General features: G+C 41.8%; 2 protein-coding genes and 1 pseudogene across 3 annotated transcripts in view; 1 reads left to right on the forward strand and 2 right to left on the reverse strand.

Annotated features, from left to right (window-relative positions):
• LOC309802869 (A-kinase anchor protein 13-like) overlaps positions 1–19,839 on the reverse strand; it is a gene marked incomplete at both ends in the record, with an annotated part of 85,282 nt that overhangs the window by 54,421 nt on the left and 11,022 nt on the right. The window contains 1 exon segment of the mRNA XM_082618751.1: positions 18,312–18,381. Within this exon segment, the coding sequence (XP_082474877.1) occupies positions 18,312–18,381 (70 nt within the window).
• LOC309802257 (cytosolic carboxypeptidase 4-like) lies at positions 6,550–18,375 on the reverse strand (the record flags this gene model as incomplete). Its single annotated transcript, XM_082617687.1, has 4 exons — positions 18,233–18,375; positions 16,879–16,966; positions 7,049–7,282; positions 6,550–6,640 (listed from the first exon to the last, which is right to left on the reverse strand). The coding sequence occupies exons 1-4, from the start codon at positions 18,300–18,302 to the stop codon at positions 6,550–6,552; spliced, it is 483 nt and encodes a 160-aa protein (XP_082473813.1). The 5' UTR covers positions 18,303–18,375.
• LOC309803332 (calpain small subunit 1-like) lies at positions 9,503–10,637 on the forward strand (annotated as a pseudogene). The gene is made up of 2 exons: positions 9,503–10,050; positions 10,269–10,637. The product of its transcript is annotated as a calpain small subunit 1-like (transcript).

A 19,839-nucleotide genomic window follows, 5' to 3' on the forward strand; every position in this document is an offset into this window, starting at 1 on the left:
GCTGTCTTTACAGAGAGCATCCTTTATTTTTTCTCAAACGTTCAGGGAACTATAACAAAAATTAATCATATGCAGGACTATAAAAAATATTCACTAAATTTTTTTGAAAAAGCAGATATTATACAAGCCACATTTTCTGACAATAATTGAATGAAATTAGACTTAAAATGGTTTTAAAAACAGGAAAAATAAAACCATTAAGGAAAAGAAAAACATCCTCCTAAAAGAAGCTCATGAAAGAAACTCATATATTAAAAAGAAAATAAATATTAAATCAGTGTAATGAAAGCGCTAATAGAAGAAGTGTCCATCTGGCATCCCAGGAGAGAAGGCACAGGACAAGAATGAAAATGATCCCTTCAGAAAGTTGGACTGTCTCAGCCACGCTGGTAAAAGGAAATTCCAGCACCCTCATAAAGAGTCAAGATCACCCTGGATTTAAATGATACTCTGTGATCGTAAACAAATTATTTTAATCACTTCCATACATTTCTGGGTGAAAGTTGCTCCCAATATTAATTATTGAAATCTGAACTGAGTAGACTCTGCCTCACAATTACTATCAAGATTCCAGGCCCCCAAACTAGGAAATCAATACCCTTTCCTGAAGCATTTCCCAAAATGTAATCTTCAGGATGTTATTAAGTGCTGAGGTACAGAGGGGTGGAGATTCATAGCCAAGGCACCTGGAATATGGTGAATTAAAGAAAATGAAAACATTTTCATGGCTGCAGAATTGTTCAGATTCTTTAACATGCCAATACACACTTTGAACTCTTAGAAGAAAAACGAGCAAACAGTGTTTCAAGAATTTATGTGACTCTTCAACCCTCTTTCTCTAAAGATCTCAGGATCGTGGAGTGTTGCAGAATACGCTTTGGGAAACACTGTCTGCTGAATTGAGGGGTTTTGCTTTGTTTTGTTTCTTTTGTTCTTGCCATCAAAGCTATTTGTTTCACATTTTATTATGGCTACAAGATGTGGGGGAGATGGGGGAGAGATAGAGACACTTCTCCAGAAAAGTACTGGCCATCATTCTGTGATGTCACAGAAGTTACAAACAGGCCGTAGCTCTTCTTGCCAAATCTTGAAAAAAAATAAAATCTAGATTCTATAAATCAGATAAGGGGAGGAGGCTTGGAAGCAGTTTTGTCTGTAGAAGTCATCCAACACAATTAGATACAAAAGAAAAAAGTAAAAAAAAAGAAAAACCATCTTTTGCCCACGTACATTGTCCTTTAAAACAGGGGTCCCCAACCCCAGGGCCATGGACTGCTACCGGGTCTGTGGCCTGGTAGGAACCGGGCCACACAGCAGGAGGTGAGCGGCAGGGTGAGCCAGCGAAGCTTCATCTGTATTAAAACAGCTCCCCATCCCTTGCATTACAGCCTGAGCTCCGCCTCCTGTCACCACTGTGGTGAGCTGTATAATTATTTCATTATATATTACAGTGTAATAACAATAGAAATAAAGTGCACAATAAATGTAATGTGCTTGAATCATCCCGAAACCATCCCCACGCCCCCAGCCCATTGAAAAATTGTTTTCCACGGAACTGGTCCCTGGCGCCAAAAAGGTTGGGGACCACTGCTTTAAAACACTGTCACGTTAACGGGCAATGCTGGAGGAAGCAAAGTTTGAAAGTTTTCTTCTCCTATGAGCTCTTTATTAATTTCTTATTATGACACTTTTCATGATTACTATAAATATTACAATTCAACAAATGCCTAATATCTTTTAGCTTAAGCCCATTTTCTGTAATTGCTTATGCAGCCATCTCCCTGTGCCCCTCAATGAAATCTCTGTCCCTTTGACCATTCCACCTGCCACCAAATACATAACACCTCTGTGCTTAGTGCATTAGTCTAGCTCCAGTCACACAGACAACTTCCAGAAGTAAACCAATTATAAACTTCCGTTGGTCTGCCTTTTGCGAAAATGGCTTTGTATTGTTCTCCTGAAGATGATTTTTAGGTGAATGCTCCCATCTCAGGTCCAGCAAGGCTGTGTCTAATTGGATATTGTTGGGATCACTGATGAGAGAAGCAGGGCTTCTGAATGTGTGTGCCAACAACCAACCGTAATAACAGCCCTGCGAAGCCACAGGGGTGGGTTTCTTTATAAAAATGGGAATGAGTTCAAGGCAATTATGGAAACTCCCAGAGAGGCTGTCTTAAAAGAAAATCCTACCTACCCATGAAAGACATCCGGCTGATAACTCAGCCCGCAGCCTCACGGGTGCCTCCTGGCAGGAGTCTTCTGCCCCCTCTGCTTTATCAGCTACTCCCTTAAAACTTCCATAAAAGGCTTCACTTGACCTCAGCAGGTTACCCTGCTGGTGGCTACTGATAAAGTAAGAAGCACTATACACTCAAAAATCGTTTTGTTTCTCATTGTTATCCCCTAAACTGCTACACTCCCTGTCCCCACTAATTCCGAAGAAAGCTCACCCCTAAGGAGATGGCCTATTTTATTTGCATACTGCCTAGTTCTCTCTTGTCACTTAAACACACTCATCAGAGAACCGAAGGCTTCTCATCACAAGAGAACAAAAGACACCTTTAAGTTAAATAAAAAACAAGAGAACATCCTGTAAGCAGGTTCTAATGAGCTTTCTCAAACTGCCCCAGTCTGCCAATACCATTCTCCCTAAGTTACATAGATTGACTTTGAGACTGAGAGAAGTGATTAGTCTCTAGATGTGTATTCACAGATTTGCTGATTAGTGACTTTAATACCCTTTTTCCACTAAAAATAAACCAAGTTCTATTGCTGATGATTTGGAAAAGAGAGCAAAGAAAAAATAATTATAATCAACCACCCTAAGAAAACCATCAGTAGATCTTGTATTTATTTTTTGGGGTCCTTTATTGGGATTTTTTTTTACATAATTTTAATTTTATTATGTATTGTGAATGGGTATCTTCCAATCTGTCCAACAGAGAAAATAATCACGCATCATCATAAAAGAGAGAATAATAGGGACTTCGCTGGTTGTGCAGTGGTGAATAATCCACCTGCCAGTGCAGGGGACATGGGTTTGATCCCTGGTCCAGGAAGATCCCACATGTCGCAGAGCAACTAAGCCTGTGCACTACAACTACTGAGCCTGCTCTCTACAGCCCGCAAGCCACAACTACTGAAGCCCGCACACCTAGAGCCCGTGCTCTGCAACAAGAGGAGCTACCGCAGTGAGAAGCCCATGCACCACAATGAAGAGTAACCCCCACTCGCCGCAACTAGAGAAAGCCCGTGTGCAGCAACAAAGACCCAATGCAGCCAAAAGAATAAATTAATTAATAAAAATAAATTCATTAAAAAAAGAATAAACATTCTAAGGGTCACCACCTAATATTGTTTACTAGTTGTAGGCACTTGGCTAACACTTGCTATGTATCAAGTCATGTAATCTTGATAACCCGTAGAATAACCACTTCAATGGTTCCAATTTTACAGATGTAAAAACTGAGGCTGAAAGAAGTTAAACAGCTTGTCCATGACTACACTGCAAGACAATACAGAGCTTAGACCCAAATCCAGGCCTGCCTGACTCCAAAACTTGTTCTTACATTGTGCTCAAAACCCTGGAATTCAGGGGTTCCTGTGGTCAGTGACTTCACCATCCATCCACACACACCTCAGCTCCTCCAGAATGGCTCTTTGTGTTCAACTCCTCAACATCAGGACCCTTTACTGGTGCCTGTCCTTTCCTTTTGCCCATACAAAGATAGGTGTCTGTCTATTGATTAAGTGACAACACTGATTTATGACTTGCTCATTGCATCTTTGATCTACCACATGTAAGTCGATATTTCCTACTGGACACATTTTAAACGTGAGCCCTTTAGAAGAGACTGTGAATATGGCATTCTAATTCTCAATTCTTTCTTTTTCTCTCCCTCTCTCCCCCTCCCCTCCCTTACTCTCCCCACAGTACACTCCATTTTATCTCTAAAGATCATGCTGGTAGCATCTACCACAGTGGGTATATGCGTCTGGTGAAAACCCTACTCTACCCTCCAAAAGCCTTAAGCTCTCCCAACACATGGATCCTACTTCTGATCACTTTTCTTATCTCTTGCCAACTCATGTAGTTATAAGTTCTCAGTGAGGTCCCATTTTCTTACTCTCTAAAATGTCCATCAGAAACTCTCTTGGGGCGCCATTTTCAACCAATACTCCTGGCTACCTAGGGGCAATCCAGAACATAATCCAAATACTTTAACAAGTATTGCTAACAACACTTTAACAATCACTGCAATTATTGATACCTTGAGATGGATGATTAAATAGAACTCCTTTTGCTTGCTTCATAATTACAATAATATTGTATTTCTTTCTTTCAGCTTTATTTTAATACTATAATTTGGACAATTATCCAACAGAGTTCCTGGCAAGCATCTGGAAGATAGCAATTTGAAAGATCCAAATACTAATTCCCTTATTACAAGAGAATAATAAAACTTTTAAGGTGCAAAATTATATTCATGTTGAAAAACCTCCAAAATACATGTCCTCTGCTATAAAAGTTTACACAATTGTGAATTCCACACAGAAATATATTTTCCACCCCTCAGCATAACCCCCAAGTAACATCCAGTTAATTCTGCCCTTGGGGTGTCATTCACATTTATCACTGATCTGTTGGAAGAAAACTGTTTCTCCTTAGGACATGTCCAAAAATAAAAATGACCACTGTGCATTACAGAATGTACTTATTTTGTTCATGATGGGAGGAAGAGTTTTTTAAGAGAAGTCACAGAGTCAATTATCGTCTTAAACCTGGAGAACACAAAGCCCACGCATTACTGGAAATGTAAAACCTAAAATTGAGTATATACATTTTTTACTTCAAGGAACAAATCATCTTTCTTATTCTGTTCTACTCATTTAGAAGAAATGAAAAGCTACCCTTTTCCTGTCTCTCTTTCTCATTAACTCTCCTCTTCCTAGTGGGAAGACGTTCAGTCAGTAGGCAAAGTAACAAGCCAATAAGCATCAATGAACAATACCTCTCTCTTCCTCTCACTGAGATCAAGTGATGGTGGGGTCCTCTTTTCTTGAATTTTTGTCCCCCCTCAATATGAAATTATCCCCAACTTGACCTCAGTGGCTCCTAAACTATTTGTTGATTGTAAACTTTAGACCTTGTGCTTTAGTCTGACAAGAGTACTGAGTGGTCCCAAAGACAAAAGCTATGACATACAGTAGTTACGGCAATGGCAGCCCACTTTTATAGGTGCATATAATCATCAGGTTGTGTGATTATATAACCTCGAATGGTTGAGTTCAAGTCATCAACCCAAGATTTTTGTCTATAACCCTGGGTGCTATGGATGTGGTTCAGGTGAGAAGAGTGTTGTTCCCCAAACATGATCCCATTTTTATTCCAAGATGCTTTGATGGGTCCTTGCTAAGTGCCTACAAGCTGATTCAAAGTCTGAAATTCAAAGTAAGAAGCCAGATGCAGTCAAGGCCAGCTGAAGGAGTTTCAGACTTTCTATTCAGACAGGAATAGATGTCAAAGGCCAGTACTCTGTTCCCTGCTTGGCCACTAGCTAAATGTGAGATTTCTAGGCTTCAGTTTTTGCATCTATAAATGATAAAGGTGAATTAGACAATTCCCCAAGCCCCTTTGTATTCTAAACTTTTAGACTAATTGCCACTGAGAATCTCCAGGAGGTCAAAGATATTCTAACAAGGGTAAAGAATAGTGTCTTGGAACCATGGATCATTCCCCCGGATGGAAAAGGCAAACACGCATTCAAAAAGGAATCCTCTTCCCCAATAGACTTTTCACGTGCAGGGTTTCACAGGCGAGACAATAAGAACAGCTGTTGAAGGGGATCATGAATCTTGCCTGTTGTAAGTCCCTAAAGGCAATGAGCATGTTTTACAACAACATGCCTTGTTACAGCAAAGGTTGTGATGCACATTTCTTGGATTAAGTTCTTGAGATCTCTAAGTGCTGTACGCAAATAATACTAGTCGTATATCTTTTGCAGTCTGGGAAATAGTAAAAAAAAAAAAAAGAATCTCTCTTTAGGCAAACCAACCTATGGAGAGAAGGGCAGATGTCCTTTTATGAAGCAGTTAGCCAAGTGGTTGAAGGTACGCCTTCTCAATGCAGAAAAAATTGTATTTATACTTGAACATTCCTTCTGAGGGGAAAGATGTTCTTGGTTATCGTCTTTTCCAACTCCCATCACAGACTTGCAATGAAAATGCTCATCCTTCAGGCTAAGTGATATATCTGTTTGCTTATACACATATTATTATGAATATGCTAATAACATTTTGCATTAATGAAGAGGGTGAAAGTATTTTATAAGAGATACTTTAGCTCATTAATCCTCAGGATATCCATGAAATAGCTAGGGGAAAGGGATGGTTTGCCAACTTTCTCAAATGACAGGAAACTGCATGGTTTAAGCAGTTTGCTCAGGTTGGTCAAATGAGCCCTGTGCAGGGTCTGATAGGACATCGGAATGCTGACTTCGAGTTTGGACAGGTTGACACTACCCTCCTCTCATAAAAAGATTGTGACCCTCATTTGCAGTGATTCAATGCTTTATTGTTCCACCCTTCTTGTCTGCCCTGGATCCTGCTAACAGCCTCCAGCCCGTGGCCGTGGGAACCACTGGAAATGGGGAAGCAGATGTCAGGTGAACTCAGGGAGTTTTTCCAAGCTTCACCTCCTCAGCCTCTGCTTCACTCCTCTCAATGTGTCTATGTCCTTTAAATCTGCATCTCAGCTGACCTGCATGGTTTTACCCCATTTCAACAGAATGATCTCATTCCAATCTCATTTATCCTTGCTTAATTTGAGGGCTTTTTAAAGATAGAGCCCCTAAGAAATGTCCCCCTGCCCTCCACCTCCCACACTCAACCTACAGATGAAGAGCACTATATGCCACTGGGGCCTCCAGAATATCACTGGTCAGGACCTCAGCCTTGAACTCTGTCCAAGGAAGGAAAAGGGACAAATAGAAAGCCACCAAGTTAGTGACAACAAACCCTGGATCCCTTGGAAGGCTGAAGTCCCCACCAGGATGACAGGGTCTCCTGAATGTTTCCAGGAAAACCTCCAAGAGCCCCTTCAGTTGGGCCTCCATAAGGCTGTAGAGAGGAAGTTACCATGAGGGCGATGTAGGTGTAGGAATAGTGGTAGGCCAGGTAGCAGACATCCTCGGCATGCGGGAAGGTGACGGCAAAGGTGAGGGTGTAATAGCACTTCCCAGACTCTGCCCCTGTGATGGCTGCGCTCTGGCGATAATGATTTCTACAAGAGAAAGGAGAAGAGACAAGAATGAGGGAAAGGTGGGGAAAACAGTCATTTAGGGTTCAAGATGCCATAAACCTTTGGTGTTATATACTAGCAAAACGTCCTTCACTTGAAACACCTGGTGAGCAAAATTTAGAAAACGGAGAAATAGAGAAGTGAGCTTACTGCCAGGTCATGAGCCCAAATCACCAACATCTAGGCTAATCCATGTGTCTCCTAATTGTGGCATCTATGCCATAGGTCTTTTCCTTGCTGTGTCTGAAAATGAAGGCTATAGAGTCACTGAACTAGAAAACAGAGGAAAATGTGAATAATTCTGTTCTTCCTGGGATTTTATTAGAGACATATATTTTATTACCCAAATCTGGGTTCCTCAACCCCTGCCTCTCTCCAGATAACACAGAGTCCAGCTCCTCCTTTCCTTTCTGCCTGCCAGACGGTTTCTTAGCAATCACTACCCTATACAGAGTTCCAACTCAACACAATGTATGTCATCTTGTTATCACTGTAACAACCCATTGTGTGGATGAAAGAACAAAAGCTTAGAAAAATCCATTTGTCAAAGGTCAAAAGGCTAATAAGTGGCCAATACAGGACTCAAACCCAGATCTGCCTGCAAGGCCTTTGTTCTTTCCACTACACAAGACTTTCTTCCCAAAGGAATACATTTGTCACCCCAAATGTGGTTCAGCTTCTTACGGCCTGACAATCCACATTTTCCTTTGTCAAAGATGAAGCACCAATGTTGATACTTCAGAGAACAGTATCAAAGTAATTTGCACCCAGAAGTACATTCCAAGCAATATTTTCCCCATACGCTGCCAGTTACGCTCCCTCCTTGCCTCTTAATACTGAGACAGCTGTGCAGGCTTTCCTGAGAAATGTTATCGTCAAGGCTGCATTATAATGCAAAATACACCAGGACACCAAAAGATGTAATTCCACCTTTGAACATTTACAACGTTGGCTTTCTTGTCCATTGTGCTTTGGGGTTTCATTGGGGGAAAGGGTGGGGAGAGGGAAGAAAAAGCAGATAATTATTCTGTGCGTTCTTGCAAATATAAAAAATAGGGATTATTCTTTTCTGCCTTTTTTGCTACCTTCATGACACCTGCCACCAAAGCAAAAAGATCAAGTGAGCAAGAAAGGACAAAATAGAAAATCTACTGCCTGGTTTTGTGGGTTTTTTCAATATTCATAAAACTAAGAATGGGAGTAAGAGAAATTGGTAGTTCCATGGACTATGACCTATCAGGCTATACATTTCTCTTGCATCAGCTTCTGCCAATATGGCACCCTGGATCCTTGGTCATCCTAGGGAAAGAAGGAGATCCCCAACGATGAACCAGCTTTTCAGCATCCTATTAATAGGACCCATATCCTTTGCGACTACAGGACTAGAAACTTCAAAAAGGCAACTTTTTTTTTGGTTTTTCCTTGACCGCACTGCTCTGCATGCAGGGTATTAGTTCCCTGACCAGGGACTGAACCTGCACCCGCTTCAGTGGAAGCAGAGTCTTAACCACTGGATCACCAGGCAAGTCCCCAAAAAGGCATCTTTACCCATGGTGCCATCTGGATCTTGCTACCTAATTCAGTCTATTTTCTCCAGATTTCCCCAAAGTTCTATAGTTTCTCCGGAGCTAAGGCTCTGATTATTAGCAAGTATGTAAAGCAGCAGATGGTAACTCAGAAAGCATGCAAACCACATATGTGCTACCTTTATTCATTCTGATTTCAAGGCTCCACTGCAAGCACACATTCAGTTTACAGCTAGCTGAACCTAGTCAATTACACCTCTCTTCTAAGTGAAACGAGCCAGTCAACATTTTGGTCAAATGGTCAACATTTTGACAACCAATCAGAATGTGGAATTGAGCTTCACATGCATGAGTGTGAAAACACACACACCATACATATATATTCATGAAGGTAAAAGCAGGTGGAAACATACATCTAGTGCCTTGCCATCCCCAAGTTTTTCACCTACATGCAGTGGAGACAGAGCCTGTATCTCTCCTCAAGATTCATAAGATACCCCCGAGGCCAGTGGGGGTGGTCTCATCTGACATGAGCCTTGCTTAGCTCTAGGCTTCCCACTGTACTAAGTACACTGAAGTCACATCACAGGCACATTCATCCTAAGCAAATTCTATGCTACCCCACCAGCCACCACAGAGAACAAGAGAGAGTAAAAATAAGAATATGGAAACTAGCTGACCGGCCGACGCGCGAGCGAGGCAGAATCTTGAGTCACAGCCATGTTCCTGGTTAACTCGGTCTGGAAGGGTGGAAGAGGCGGCGGAGGAGGCGGGGGCCTGGGCGGGGGCCTTAGGGAATGTGCTCGGAGGCCTGGTCAGTGGGCCCGAGGCGGCGGCGGCGGCGGCAGAAGAAAAGGAAGCGGCGGCTGCGGGGAACTGCGTGGAACTGCGTGCGCATACTGGGCGGGGTCATTAGCGCCGTTAGCGAGGCGGCTGCGCAGTACAACCCAGAGCCCCCGCCCCCTCGCACCCATTACTCCAACATCGAGGCCAATGAGAGTGAGAAGGCACGGCAGTTCCGGAGGTCTTTGCCCAGCTGGCTAGAGAGGACATGGAGGTCAGTGCCATAGAACTCATGAACATTCTCAACAAAGTCGTGACCCGACATTCTGATCTGAAGACTGATGGTATTGGCATTGACACATGTCACAGCATGGTGGTGACACGACCGGCAAGCTGGGCTTCGAGGAATTCACGTACTTGTGGAACATCAAAAAGTGGCAGGCCGGGCTTCCCCGAGGGTGCAGTGGTTGAGAGTCCGCCTGCCGATGCAGGGGACAGGGGTTCATGCCCCGGTCCGGGAGGATCCCACATGCGGCAGAGCGGCTGGGCCTGTGAGCCATGGCCGCTGAGCCCGCGCGTCCGGAGCCTGTGCTCTGCAGCGGGAGAGGCCACAGCAGTGAGAGGCCCGCGTACCGCAAAAAAAAAAAAAAAAGTGGCAGGCCATATACAAACAATTTGACATTGACCGTTCAGGGACCATTAACAGCAGTGAACTCCCAAGGGCCTTTGAGGCAGCAGGATTCCGCCTGAATGAGCATCTCTACAACATGCTCATCCAACACTACTCAGATGAGGGAGGGAACATGGATTTTGACAACTTCATCAGCTGCCTGGTCAGACCGGATGCCATGTTCCGTGCCTTCAAATCTCTTGACAAAGATGGCACTGGACAAATCCAGGTGAACACCCAGGAGTGGCTACAGCTGACCATGTATTCCTGAATGGGAGTCCCAGACCTGCCCCCTCATCGCCTCGCTGTAGGAGTCACCCTGGACTCTTCGGTCTCCCCCAGGTTTGATCCTGTTTACAGTCACATCATGGCTCCTGCGGACCCACAGGCCTTTCTGTTCTCCTAGCCCTTGGCACTCAGATTCTCAGTCAACAGCCAGGACCCAACATGCTTCAACACACCCTGCCCCAGCACACCCATCTCACATCTACTCCATAACCCCTCTCTTGCATCTGTGCCAAGCCCAACGTTGGTGTTGCTTGCATACCCCAAGGGCCCTTCTCTCAGTTCTGGGAGGATCACTCCAGTCCCTACACACCCTGGCACACCCATTCAGTTACCACCCAGGCAGCTAAACTCCAGGCCATAACAGGCCACATGCCCCAGTGCCTCTGTCTGTATTCTGCTCCCAGCCTGCCAGGCCCAGGAGGAAATAAATGTACCCTAGTTGCTGCTCTCTCTGAAAAAAGAAAAAAAAAAGTATATGAAATTCCCATCCCTAGGCTCTTTCCACCATTCAAACCAAAACTGGACTCCAGGCAGGGAACAGCTACAGTGAAATAGAGAGAGAAATAAAATAGAATAATTTTTAGCTTTTGAGCTTCTGTGGACCAAGGTTCTAGTGATTTAAGGAAAGTTGGTAGTTTGGGCTATAAAATCTACCTCCTCACCCTCCCAAAACACACACACACACACACACACACACACACACACACACACGCCTGTTGTACACACACCCTTGCTGTAGCTTCATGGGCAAGACTAAAAGCTCCCCACTAATAATCCAGCCCTCTTCAGGATGGTTGCTGATGGCTGGAATTTAAGAAAAATGAAAATCACCTCATTTAGGATGAGTTTCAGCTAAAGGAGATTCACTTGCTACCCTAATCCAGGGTCTACGCTGTAGGTGAAACAAAAGCAAACGTCAGGCTTCCCCACTGGAGTCTCCTGGTGGCTACATTGTAGTGGGAGAGTCCTGGAGATGACTCCACCTCTAGCAAAGTTTTCCTCTTCAGAAACCTTTAAACTTTCCCAAGATCACCTTCTTCAAAGTGAAGTGTTCCATAAATCTCCAAAGTGAAACACTTGGCTTGCTAGAATTAGATCTGTCCATGATAAAGTGAGATCCTATCAAGTTCTTTTTGTTTTCCCAATTATGATATGAACATACTGAGGGATGTTTGCAAGGCAGTAACATTCATCCTTTATATTTCAAATGGTTCCCATGTTCTTCCTTTGTATGGAAATGCTTTCCTTCTTCCTCATTTAGCCAACTCTTCTTCCTCCTTCAAGACTCAACACAAGTGTTTCCTCTTTCAGGAAGTCTTCCCCAATATCCACCCTTTTACATAATTCTTATCACATTGTGCCTCTCCCTCACTGCCCATGCTTTATGGCAGGGATTATGCTTATTTGTCTGTATATCTTCACGCTTGGCACAGTACCTGGACTTAGCAGCTGTTCAACTAAGGCCTGTAGAATAAATGGACCTAAGACTCTAGAAGTAATCATTAGAATACTTGGCATATCTTATCTCTAATCCTAATTATATCCTTTCAAGGTATTATTATGCACACTCTACAGACTGGGAAAATTGAGATGTTAAGTGTCTTGAGGAACTCCACACAACAAGCACAATAAACAGGATTCAACCCTAGGTGCGGGCTTACCCCAAAAACAAGATTATTTTTCATTTTATCACCTGTCTCATAAGAATGGATAAAAGGACAAGAGGTCTTTTGGTTTACTTCAGCAAGCAAGAATTGGAAGTTTCGGTTTTCATAAATCAGAGATACCTATAAACCTGAAGTCTAAAATAACAGAAGGAATGTAAAATAATCCAGATGATAGCTAGTGAGAAAATTATTCATACCACTATGATTCTTTATGTCAATGGTATTTGATGCCACTAAGAAGCTTCTACTAATTACTAATAATTGCTAACACTCACTGAACATCCACTATGCACCAGACACTGTTGTAAGATTTCCATGTGCTTTATCTCATTTCACTTCATCCTCAGCACAGATTTATCAGGTAGATACCATTATTATCCCCTTTTACTGATGAGGAATCTGAAGTTGAGAGAGGCTGGAATAATTTGCCCCAAGGTCACATCATTAATGAGTGGTAGAAGTTTCACTCCAGAAACTTTCTCTCCTTGATCTGCTCTTCTAGGCGGAGAAGAAGCCTGGTGAAAATCAAGTGTGCTCTCAAATATGCCAGACCCTAGATGCATGTTGGGTCAAAGATGATATGGGTAGCTGAGCCATTCCACAGCTAAAAGGCTCCCCTTTGCTTTTCCATTCTCTGAACAATTTATCCTCGGAAGGGTCTGCACTTTTAAAATCATAAAGCTTTCAATGAAGCAAGGAGCAAAGTACACAAATGCATGGTTATGAACTCAGTCTCCTTCCATTTGTACGTTAAAATATGCTGGGAAGTCATTTTTTAAAATTTTATCTTTTAATTTTATCTTTTTTTTTTTTCTGTGTGTGCATGAAAGAAGCAAATGCCAAGATAGAGAGTGAATTAGATAAACTTATAATGACGATGGCTCTGTTTAACATGGGAGCATCATTTCACTTAACAGGATCTAATAAGGCAGGGCAGTCAAGTCACCAGGCTACCCTGTGTCTACAGAGTTTCTAATATTCTGTATAGCACCAAATCTCTCTCCTGAGATCCCTGGGAAGGATGCATGATGGCAGAGCTCTTGTATGACATTCATCTTCATGAGTGAGCTGTTCCATCTCCTCTCACGAGCAGAGATAAATGTCAGAAGAGATCAGCTGTTGTGTATTACATGGCCACTCTGAGCATGCAGCTTCCCTCCCTCTGCCCTTCAGCACCAAAATTACTTTAGACCAGAGCTGGGAGAAAATTCAAAAAGGTGTGAGGCTCTGTACATTAGAGGGAGGAGCAGACCGCAGGGAAGTCAATAAAGCAGGAACTAAAACAGTCCTTGCTTACTTTTACAAGAGGCATGGAAAAATAAGCCTGCCCATTTCTGTTCTTCCCTCTGGAGGATCCCTTTTGATTTTCTAGCTTAGGGATCTGCCAGGTGGGTGGGCGAGGGGGTGGGATGGGGGGGAGCAGGTACCCCAGGGGAGGGGCAAGAAGATCAGATCTACTGAACACAGGGAGAAGATATTAGAATTTCTCTTTAAATTTATTATGACCTAATAAGGAAGAAAGAAAGTTGTCTAAGGTTTAATATGGGGATGGACAACGCTGCCCCTATGCTGTCCAAGTCAAGCTACTATGATGAATAATTATAAAACAAGCTAGATTACACTATAGCAGTCGTATCCATTCTTCTCTGTTGTTTTCCAGGGCTGGAATATGAAAAATACATTACATTTTATATCTATGGTTTTCATAGGTCAGGTAGTTTAGTATTGACTGCTGTACAGTAGGCTTCCTGAGGGAGGGATGAGAGTAGCTCACCATCTCTCTCATTCTTTAGATTTCAACTTCTGGCAAGGTATTTAAACTTGCAGAAGACTTCTCTAGTGGATTTACAGATTATATTATCTAAATTAAACTAAACCCTGCAATATAGATAATTAGTATTTTATAAATTCTGCTTGGAATTCAGAGATTGATAATAATATTACATTTTAAACACAAATGACCGAGAAAATGAAAGAAGTGACATGGCCTACTTCCTACCTTAATATTAGCTCTTTCTCAAGAATTCTTATTTGTGTAAAAATTATCTAATTAGATTGGAGAAGTTAACCACCATTTTTCAAAATTAGCCAAAAGGCAATTTACAACTATATTTTTCACGGTAAACCTTAAGGGTATAGGATGCCCTGAGTTACCAATAGTAAAAAAATATATAACAATTTGACATTTAAAATTTAAAGATTTAAATTGAAAATTATTTTTCTCATCTTTCCCCCATGTCTTAAAATTCTAAACTTTCTGCATGTTTTCTAGTATGCATAATATATTAGTATAGTAAGGCATGTATAATTGATTTTTTTAAATTATGAACAATTCTATATTAAAAGTACATGGATTAGTATATCTTATCAAAATACTCTGGAGATCACTTTCTAAGTGATGATGCTCCGACCCACAAAGCAGTTGGCCCACCTCCTTAACTGATCACTGTTGCTATCTCTTTTTGAAGGAAATGGATATCCCATTCTTTCTGAGTACTCTTTTCTTTCACCCTCCCATAGATATACTCAGGTACCATGGCTCATGGTTCTCTCCACAATAAGCACCCTGGCACCCCCTTTAGAACATGGTACTAAATATAAGAATGTAATAGAAATAAGACTTCTGAGTTCCTGATGACATATTGGAGACAAAGAAATAGGAGGTAAAGTTCTCCCAAATTAATACATTAGAGAGCATAAAGTCAGGGATGAAGCCAAAAAATCTTCAAAAGCAGATCAACTCAAAGACTGTGATGGGTAAAAGAGAGAAATAAATACATTGTATAATCTAAGGCATTCTACAGTAGGGAAAAGCACTCTGATTTGCAGTTGAATAGAGATACACATAACATATCTATCCTGTTGTTAGATCCCATTATTGGAAATATGTTAACACAATGCGGTGAATTGGTGTAAAACAAACCATGTTATAATGTAGCAATCTTATCCATTCATCTCTGTTGTATTCATGGCTAGAAGATGAAAAACGAATTACATTACACATTCATGGTTTTCATGTTACCCCTCTGTTACTCTTTAATCACATAACAATTGTCTTGTTCATGAATCTAAAAGCTATTAACATTAACATTGTCATTCTTTAGGCCAAGGCTCTGCTTTGGGATGTTTGATTTCTTCCTTTTCCTCTTGGCAGATTCTAAATCCCCTTAAGCCCACGCCTTATCCCCCACCTCCAAGGAAGCAGCCTCCAGGGACAGCTGCCCCGCCCCCCAAAGGATGCTGAATGTTATGTTTGTCCAATCTCTTACTAACCTCCAGATCCAAGCCCACTGCAAGCCGGGTCTTTCATGTTTATTTAGAATTACTATTTCTCGAGGATGCTAAAAATTATTCTTGACACACCAAAGTCCAAATTTATGCTTCCATTATTTTCCCTTACAGCTGTGGCCCCTGTCACCTTGAGATGATTTTAGTCTCAATCTCTTTGGACCATAAGAGGATCCTGAGAGTCTGCAGATAGGTGGGTCAGAAAGTCATTGCTATGGAAAACCAACAACATTGTATGGCTTTGCTATTGTTCTGAAGAATATAATGAAAATACTACCCAGGTCCATATTCTAATACATCCAAGACTAAAGACTGCTGACTCTTTCATTACAAACTGTTAGCCCATCTCTGTGCTTTATAGACTATCCTTACTTCTATGGTGATGATTGCCCTTGTGTCTGATAGAGCAACAAGATTCTTGACCTTCTTATCTGTCAATGCTCCTGTCCTTATAGTCTCAAAAGCCAAGAGGCATAAGCATTTTTACTCTTTCTTTGTGATATTTGCAACTATCCTGAACTCAAGAATGCCTGATAATATTTTTAGGGGCCTCCTGTCATCTCAGAAAGAGATGTAAATTACTTTATCCAAGAAAATAAGTACTAGCGTATCAGTTTTTTATAAGAAACCAGCAACAAGATAATAATTAACTACATAGTTTCTAACTGTCCACACTCCCTATCCTTTTTTTGCCTTATGAATTTGTATTTTATTTTCTAGCAAAGGAAAGTGCACAAATAAGCAATTCATGGGTCTGGAATGCATGCATGTATTTTATCAAAATATATGGATAATTCAACTTTCATTACACCTTTACAGGATACATTGATGGAAGTGGCTACTGATCAAGAGTTGAAGATGAATTCTGAAAATACCTTTCTCTTCTATTTTTTCCAAAATGTATCTTTCTGTGGAGCAACAGTTACTTAAGTATATTTCTCACATATTCATGTTTATCTGCTTTGGAAAACTGAAGCATGGGATGGATAAGAATTAAGTTAGAATATCTCACACTTTTTGTTCACTGGGACCAATGGAAACAGGAAAAGAACTGAAGCTTGATGCACTAATCATAGGTTGAGTCTATATAATAATATCCAACAGTAAGGTCTAAAGGTTTTAAGGTGTTTAAATAAGAATAGATGACTTTTCAGAAAACCAAAAGATATTTCTTGAGGTCTACTGTGGGTGCCATTTCACACGCTTAGGCTTCTGAAGGACAGAGCGTTTGCCACTGGAAGAGTGACAAGTACAGCAGACAAGCACAGATTGCTCAGGTTTGTAAGATTAACATGGAGAAGCAGGAAACTGAGAGAGAACAGAAGAACAAAGGAAGCTAACAACACTCTAACTTACTTGTAATAACAGATTTCATAGCCTGTCCGTACCCAGGCAGGCCTACCAAGAAGAGCCTCCTTCACAGAATACAGAGTTGGCTGCATCCCTACACAAAATAAAGGCAGAGTTAATCCATTAGGTGGGTGGTGGGGGGGAATAGAAAAGGAGAGCTGTGGTAGGTTGAATAATGGCCCTCAAAGATACCCAGGTCTTAATCCATGGAAGCTGTATATTAACCTTATATGACAAAAGGGACTTTGTAGATATGGTTAAATTAAGTATCTTGAGATGGGGAGATTATCCTGGTGGGCCCTAAATTCAATCACACATGTCTTTCCAAGAGGGAGGTAGAGGGAGGTTTGACTACAGAGGAAAAGCAATGTGGCCGAAGCAGAGAGATTTGAAGATGTTATGCAGCTGACTTTGAAGATGGAGGAAAGGGCCATGAGCCAAGGAATGTGAGGAACATACCTCTAAAAGCCGGAAAAGGAAAGGAAACAAATAATCCCCTAGAATGTCCAGAGGAAGCATGGCCTTTCCAACGCCTTGACTTAAGACCAGTGAAACTGATTTGGGACTTGTGGACTCCAGAACTGTAAGAGAATATATTTGTCTTCTTTGAAGCCACAAAATGTGTGACAATTTGTTACAGCCGCTGCATCAAGTGAATACAAGAGCCAAGGCTCACCTTTTCTCTTTCTATACCAGCAAGAGTCTATTTAATCAGTACAAAATAGAGGTAATGTCCTATGCCTGGACCTGGAGCTACGGGGAATATTTTTTCCTTACTCAGAGCCACTAATACATTAGTATGTGAGCCAGCAATAACATGCAGAATTTCCCATTTCTAGAAACATTCAAAATAAATATGGGCTACTAGTCAGTCATTGTCCCTTGAACGCCCCCTCTAAAAGTGCCACAGGTATTCAGGAGAATTTAAACTTTCTCCAGAGTTTTCTGAGAGTGTAACTCGGTGTTGTCCAATGGAATTGTGCCATTTGCCTGTCTGTGACAAATATCAACAGATCAGTATATTTGCTTCTATGGGTTTTAGGAGGTGGAGAGAAGGAATAAATGAGAGGGCTCACTGGCCTCAAAAAGTTCAAGGTGGGGCAAGGGAGGCAGGAAGCGGCGGAAAGTTATGTGAGGTATTAACATTTCATAGCACAGGGAGAGTTTCAAGCTTCCCCTCCCATAGTAGCAATTTACCATAGGTTGGCGGCCGTCTTGCCATACCTGGCAACCAAAACATGTCAGCCCAACTTCAAACCCTCTGCAACCCAAGCAGGGCTTCTGATAATAATTCAAGCACTCAAAAGTGACATCATTTTTGGTGTTATTGAGAAAGTCTCTATTTCCCAAGAGCTCATACCATAATTGAACTGGCTGTTGGCCTTCTCACAGTTGATAGTGTTGACGCGATAAGGGACCGCATCCCTCATACCGCTCACCTTGAAGTAGAACCACTGCTGGTGCTGCGTGCTATTCACATCAGCATTGATCAGTAAGTCGTACTCCAACCTGCAAAGTCAGAAGCAAGATCAGAGGGTTAAAAGCCTTTAAGAGAACTTCCAACACTGAGAAATCTATACATCTCAGGTTCTGGATGATGGATGTAAGATCCAGGATCTTGGTTGGCTGGTAAGTTATAGTTATCATCCTTATCTCACAATGTTGGACAGAGGCTTTGGAAATTTAAGGAGGGGGGAGCAGTGTCCTGGTATTAGAAGAGTCAGTTATACAACTATAGTTTCTGTCCACCTGGAAAAATGCAAGTGTGCTATATTCCAGAGAAAATGTGGTCACATCTGGTTGGATATGCCATTACTATTTGATGTTAGACATGACTTCTGAGCATCAGTCTCCTCAAATGAAAAATAGAAATAGTGTCTAGGGACTTCCCTGGTGGCACAGTGGTTAAAAATCCGCCTGCCAATGAAGGGGACATGGGTTTGAGCCCTGGTCGGGGAAGATCCCACATGCCACAGAACAACAAAGACCATGCGCCACAACTACTGAGCCTGTGCTCTAGAGCCTGCGAGCCACAACTACTGTGCCTGCGTGCCACAACTACTGAAGCCCGTGCGCCTAGAGCCCATGCTCCACAACAAAGAGAAGCCACCGCAATGAGAAGCCCGCACACTGAAATGAAGTGTAGTCTCCCACTGGCCGCAACTAGAGAAAGCCCGCACGCAGCAACAAAGATCCAACACAGCCGTAAATAAATAAATTAATTAATTAAAAAAAAAAGAAATGGTGCCTAAACTTGCAGTACTGTTTGTAAAGATTGAGTAGTATAATATATGTAAATCCCCAGCAAGGCAACAAACATGAATTAGACTAGCAATGAAAGATTTGTCTGTTTGTTTTTTCCCTTTTTAACTGATTTAGTTTACATGAAGTAAAGTACACAGATCTTAAATGTACAGCTTAACGAGTTTAAGCAAATTCATCTGGGTACACCTGTGTGACAACTCCCTGGATCAATATGTAGAACAGTTCCAGCACCCCAGAAAGTCCTTATGTGTCCCCACACAATCACTATGTCTCCAAAAAATTACTTTTTCAAGCTTGAGCAGCAGAATTAGCAATAAAGCTTTGACTTAAACAATATCATCAGGATATTTCATTTTCAAAAATATTCTTATCCCATCCCCTTGGCATGCTCTTTGAGTTGCTCTTCTAGAAAGGGCAATGGTTTTGCCCTGATTCGTTCATACTCTCCTACTCTGGCCCTCTGATTAAATGGCACTGTATAGTGAGATTTGTGGAAGGGGAGAGCTTTGTTGAAGCCGTAGCAGAGCAGATGGTGTCCCACCCCTCCCACCGTCACTATAAGCAACACACTCTAACCACTGAACTCACCATACAATGAATGAAGCTATAGTTGGCACCATAGGGACACCCATGAGAACAATTCCAGGAAGTCTATGACCCTCCAATTGTCTGCTATGCCCACAATGCTCTCGCTAAAAAGTG

Source organism: Mesoplodon mirus, assembly GCF_964341445.2.
Source record: "Mesoplodon mirus genome assembly, chromosome: 4".
Taxonomy (NCBI): domain Eukaryota; kingdom Metazoa; phylum Chordata; class Mammalia; order Artiodactyla; family Ziphiidae; genus Mesoplodon; species Mesoplodon mirus.